The following is a 5,995-nucleotide window of genomic DNA, read 5'->3' as shown; positions in this document are numbered from 1 at the left end:
TATCAAATTCTCAAAAATGAAAAAATTTCACACACAATGTATGAAATAATTTTTAATAATAATGAGGAGAAGGAGAAAGAAGTAGTTAAAAAAAGAAAGTCACAATTTTCAACCCTCAATAAAACAGAAACATGATAATTTGAATGGCTTAGTTAAAAAATAACTAAAATTTTATTTATTTATTTAATAATATATTATTAAAGGGTTAGTACTCATAAATGAGATATGTCTGCATCACACACTATATTTAAAGGGAGTTATCCAGATAAAAGTTTACCATTACTTTTCAAATATTTAAACTCGGGTGAGTTCTATTAGTAAATAACTTTTAATTATCGAATCAATCAAGAAAATTCAACAATATAATAACATGATATAAAAAATTTAAGTTATTCCGAATTTACAATAAATTAAATGAATATCAGTGGAGATCTAAATATCTCAAAAAAAGTTCTCTTATTCTAGGTCAATGTCTGTAAGGGTGTCCAATAGTTTTTGGATAAAAATCCTTTAGATTAAGCACTAATATTAAGTTACTTTTTTGTTTAATTTATTATCTTATTAATTATTTAATGCATCAAGAGTATAAATAAAATTGTCAGTTTTTGTTTATGTTAATGCTGCTAGTTGCAACCACTTTGCAATTAAGTTCAGTGCAGTTGGCTCATTTTGTGCTTTTTAAGGAAAATATTTTGTCAAACAATGACAACTTTAAAAATTCTATTGTAATTGACTTGCTTTGTTTAAAGAGATATGTGATTGAAGAAGTTCAATGGTAAAAGATCTCGGAGTGCAATTGCGAGCAAAATTCCAATGGTTAATGGCAATTGCACAAGTCTGGTTCACAATAGCCCATATAATAAAAAAATTTGTCTACGAATTAGACAACTCAAATCTGTTCATTGTTGGAAACATTCACGAGACTGTTATTCGGCTAAGCTTTCACAAGGAAAAATTGTAATAGGGAAGTTGAATGAGGTGAGGCTGCAACGAGCGTGGGAATATTAACCTTAAATCATTTTTTGTATAGTTGAGATTATAGTGAATCACTCTATTAAGACTCTGCAGACATAAGATTGGATTCGAAGTGTATAACCGCTTTGATTGTGTTATTTGCTTTATATTTCCAGATTTCAATTGTTTCTTTAACTGTATCTCAAATAACAACAGAACCAACAACTCAATATTTATAATTGATATCAAAACTAGAGACAAAACAAATTTGGTAAAAGTCCCGTTCTTGATTGATTGACTGTGAATAGAATATAAAAATTTAATTAAAACCTCGAATTAGTGTTTACTACACTCCCAATAACTACAAATGCATAGTATCATTGGCAAGAAATAATTATAATGAAATAAATTTGTTAGAAAATATTTCAAAAAACAAATCCACAAAAAAAATATGTGAATGATTTTAACTAATTGGCTCGATTCACTAACTATTTTACTAATACAAGTTAAAAGCCAATAAAAAAGTAAATATGGAGTGACTGTAAAATAAATGTAACGGCAGTAAATGAAATAAAAAAAAATTATTTTACTTATTCAACCTCAGTTCACAAATGTATTGGTTAAGGATAACCTTCGACTAATAGCAGTTAATAATTTAGGTCGAATTAATCCTAATTTAGAATCAATGACATGTATGCATCTTCATATTTAGCCCAAGTGCTTGAAAAGCACAAGTGTAACTATTGCACCTTTCCTAACGCCTCCAAGTGGTCACAATTGGCTATCATGGTCGTCAATTGGGGGTTGTTACTTGAAACCAATCTTTAGTAACCTATTACTAAATCATTAGTGTAGCGTGGGTGGTTGTCTCTCAATCCACTTTCCTATAGAATTTTCGTTAACCTATCTATCACCCAGAAATTAACAACACATGCACAATCAAAAGAATTAAATAAATCCCCAATGAATTACTCCAATCCACAAGCAAATTGATAGTTAAATAATTCTCCAAAAGTATTGCTTTATACAAGGCCTTTTTAGGCAATTTCACGAGCAAAGTGGAAAGACCCCTCTACCCACTTAAAACAAAACATAAAATGAAAGCAGAATTTCGGGGCCAGGCTGCGGCGTCAATATCCCACGCCGCCGCTTCGAAAGGGCATTTCCACTCTTCTATTTTTCAGCTTTTCCCTTGCTCCACTATTTTGGTATCTGTTTTGTTTTACTGGAATTCACTCCAATACCTGCATAATACATTGTGAAAATTTATTAAATAAAAAGCATATAAAAAATAATAACTTAAAAACACTAAAAATAAACAAAGACTCATTTTACAACTAAAAAGCATATGTTCACATTCACATTTTTACTTGCATGTCTTTTGGTGAATTATAAAAATAAGACTAAACCCTAACAGCAATACTATTTAAACTTAAATTGTACTTCAAATGGTGAATAATTTAACCATCAAAATAATACATAAAATTCACATTTTGACTTACATTTTATATTTAATACAATGTTATGATTATATAAATAATATTTTGATTATTCTAAAAAGAACTATCTTAAAATGAATAAAGAAAAGTATGAAATAATATTAATTAGTTGAATAGGGTTAGAAACTCTGTATGCGGCTAGAAAATTGCCATAAGCACCAAGAAGTGGATTGATTGGAATTTCAATTAATAGTATTAAATTTATATAAATCACATGCGTATGCCATGTTTTCTATTTTCCTTTTCGGGTCCGCTTCTTATTTTTATATCTTGAATAATGAATATCTCATTGAAAACTATTTTTATTATGCCAAAAGTAGTTCAAAAAGTGGCCAATCAATGTTTGGAAAAGCAAAAGTTTAAAGGACCAATAGTAGATAAGGTAATCCGGATTATATCAGTATTAAACAAGTATTCGATAAAAAGTTTAACTATCACTACATGAAAATCAAAAATTTTATTGTGATAAACCTAATTCATACACCATTTGCAAGACTCAAAATATTTAATTATACTTAATAATTTGTATTTTAATTTAGTTGGTTCATACAATTATTTTTAAAATATAATATTTAATAAAATTTTAAATTTATCCTCTGCAATTGTTTTTCCAAAACTGTGATTTTATTTTATTTTTAAAAAATAAAAATAATGGAAGGTGTGTTTGAAATGCAAACACAAGTTGTAATGTACATGCTAAGACCTATCTATAAATAAGCAATGCCTATTCTTTGAAATTCACATACTAAGACAGTCTCCAATAAACCACTATCTTAGTGTGTGTTATTCTGCTTCTGGTTTTTCAATTCAATGGAAAGTTCAGTTGTTGTTCCATGGTTGATTTTAGGGGTTTTGATGGCAATTTCAAGCACTCAAGTTGAAGCAGCTGCCAGGGCTTTTTTCGTATTTGGTGATTCACTGGTTGATAATGGCAATAACAATTACCTTGCCACCACTGCTCGAGCTGACTCACCTCCTTATGGCATTGACACTCCTAGTCGTCATCCCACAGGCCGTTTCTCCAATGGCAAAAACATTCCTGATTTCATCAGTACTTAACCCTTCTCTTCTTTTTCTGCACTCGTTCTAGTTTTATGCTACTTGGGTTTTTCATTCTTCTTAAAAGTATTTATATTCATTCATATCCTATCCGAATCTGGATAGCATAGTGTGGTATCATGTCAAGTGAAATGAGTTAATGTGTGTGTGTGTGTGTATCAGCTGATGCACTTGGATCAGAGCCAACATTACCATATTTGAGTCCAGAACTGAAGGGAGATAAGCTACTTGTTGGTGCCAACTTTGCTTCTGCTGGTATTGGAATCCTCGATGACACTGGAATCCAATTTGTATGTCCTCAATTTTCTTTCTCCTTATTCCTCTCATTCTCAAATCCTTTTACAGTTTATGTCTATATTACTTTCTGAGTGTCGGTATGTATCCGACATGTCCGTGTCATATCCATGTATGTAGATATATATTTATAAATAAAATAAAATAGAGTTGAGCAACAGAGGTTCACCTTAACTAATTCTGTCTTGAAATAAATGATAACAATGGCAGATGAACATTATAAGAATGTTCAGACAATTCCAATACTTCGAAGAATACCAAAAAAAGTTGGCTGACCTTGTGGGAAAAGATGAAGCACAGAGGATTGTAAGCGAAGCACTTGTCCTCATCACTGTTGGCGGCAATGATTTCGTCAACAACTACTTCTTAGTGCCTTTTTCAGCAAGATCTCGCCAATTCAACCTTCCAGATTATGTTAGATATCTCATCTCCGAGTACAGAAAACTTCTAGTGGTAACATTTGTTCCCTTTGTTTTAAATTTGTCATATTCAATTATTTAAATTTCGATCACATCGTGTTTGTCATAACCTGATGAAACAAACTTTGTTGCAGAGACTATATGATCTAGGAGCCCGAAAGGTTCTTGTGACGGGGACTGGACCGTTAGGGTGTGTTCCGGCGGAACTAGCAATGAGAAGCCCAAGTGGTCAATGTGCAACAGAGCTGCAACAAGCGGCCGCATTATATAATCCGCAACTGGTGGAAATGGTCAATGGACTGAATAGCCAGTTGGGTGCAAATATTTTCATTGCTGCTAACACACAGCAACAAACCAGTGATTTCATCAGTAATCCTGGAGCCTATGGTAAGTAAATCCTTATTTCAATTGTTTTATCACTTGCAAACAATATTTGTATAAATTAATTGAATTGAATGCGGTGCAATTGAATTTTATTATAAATTTTCTTTTAAATAAAAGAGGTCGTCGGATTTTATTTATTAATTTCACTTGTAAAGTCTAAATGTTTAAATGTTGTATTTTTTTAGGGTTTACTACATCAAAAATAGCTTGTTGCGGCCAAGGACCTTATAATGGTTTGGGATTATGCACTCAATTATCAAATTTGTGTTCAAACCGAAACGAATATGTATTTTGGGATGCATTCCACCCATCCGAAAGAGCTAATGGAATTATCGTTGACATGATCTTAAATGGTTCAACAAGCTACATGAATCCCATGAATCTCAACGCCTTCTTGGCTTTAGACACCAAAACCAAGACTTAGTTTAACTGCATTTGTCGCAGGACAACCTAAGCTTTTGTTGTTGTTATCATGCATTTGATTGTTAATTTATCATGTTGTTGTTGTGGTTGGGTTAATTTTTTCATATTGATTTTCAAAATTTCTAAAATATTAAATAATATTAAAACAATGTAAAAGGTTACTAAAAATATAGCGAAGGTCATCAAAATTATTTTAAATGTTCATAAAAAGAATACCAAAGGTTAGAGATGGCAATGGAGTAGAGTAGAAACCAACATTGTCAGAGGTGAATCTAAGGGGGTTGGTGGGCCCTTAAAATTTTTAAAATTTTAATTTAGTAAAAGTAAAATTACAGTTTGGCCTCTCTAAAAATAATAAAAATTTGATTTAATCCTTTAAAAATTACTTTTTTACTATCATAAACATTACAATTTAATTTTGGCCCCCTAAACAAAATTTCTGGCTTTGCCCTTGAACGTTGCTAAATCCACCACCGATTCATAGTTGGCATGCTCTACTTCACTATCAATCCTGCTCCACTATGGATATATAATTTTAAAAATCACTACCACCTTCATAGATGTTGGATGCATTCATCCTCGCCTCACCCTACCCTACTTCAATTTAATTTTTTCCAATTATTTTTAATATTTTCAATCTTTTTAAAGGAAAATAAATATTTAAACAAAATTCTTTAAAAATATTTAAACATAAAACATATGAATATTTCTATAACATAGTATTACCTTTTTACCCTTTTAATAATTTTAAATATAAAATGATAATTTCATAGAATGGAGCGGGCAGGATAATCAATTACCATAATTGTTCCATATCTACTATCCAAAAAAAAATCCATCTTGCTTCGCCTTACATTCCCTTTCCAAAAAGAAAAAAAAACTCATTTTTTGAAGCGAATCAACTCGAAATCTATGAGGTGGTTGAGATTTTACCATCTCTATCAAAGATTTACCAAACTTATA

General features: G+C 30.9%; 1 protein-coding gene across 1 annotated transcript; it reads left to right on the top strand.

The window, feature by feature from the left end:
- Window positions 1-3,194: 3,194 nt before the first annotated feature.
- On the top strand, window positions 3,195-5,128 carry LOC107893180 (GDSL esterase/lipase At5g18430-like). Its single transcript, NM_001326805.1, has 5 exons — window positions 3,195-3,504; window positions 3,675-3,802; window positions 4,017-4,259; window positions 4,360-4,612; window positions 4,795-5,128. The coding sequence occupies exons 1-5, from the start codon at window positions 3,264-3,266 to the stop codon at window positions 5,031-5,033; spliced, it is 1,104 nt and encodes a 367-aa protein (NP_001313734.1). The 5' UTR covers window positions 3,195-3,263; the 3' UTR covers window positions 5,034-5,128.
- The last annotated feature ends 867 nt before the right edge of the window (window positions 5,129-5,995 follow it).

The sequence above is a fragment of the Gossypium hirsutum genome, chromosome A13 (assembly GCF_007990345.1).
Source record: "Gossypium hirsutum isolate 1008001.06 chromosome A13, Gossypium_hirsutum_v2.1, whole genome shotgun sequence".
In the NCBI taxonomy this organism is placed as follows: Eukaryota; Viridiplantae; Streptophyta; class Magnoliopsida; order Malvales; family Malvaceae; genus Gossypium; species Gossypium hirsutum.
This window is presented reverse-complemented; position numbering and strand designations above follow the sequence as displayed.

Bases quoted from the DNA above. Each gene is read 5' to 3' on its own strand.
- LOC107893180 (NM_001326805.1), top strand. From the start codon at position 3,264: ATGGAAAGTTCAGTTGTTGTTCCATGGTTGATTTTAGGGGTTTTGATG. The intron at 3,803-4,016 runs GTATGTCCTCAA...TAACAATGGCAG, and splicing joins ATGACACTGGAATCCAATTT to ATGAACATTATAAGAATGTT. The intron at 4,260-4,359 runs GTAACATTTGTT...ACTTTGTTGCAG, and splicing joins AGTACAGAAAACTTCTAGTG to AGACTATATGATCTAGGAGC.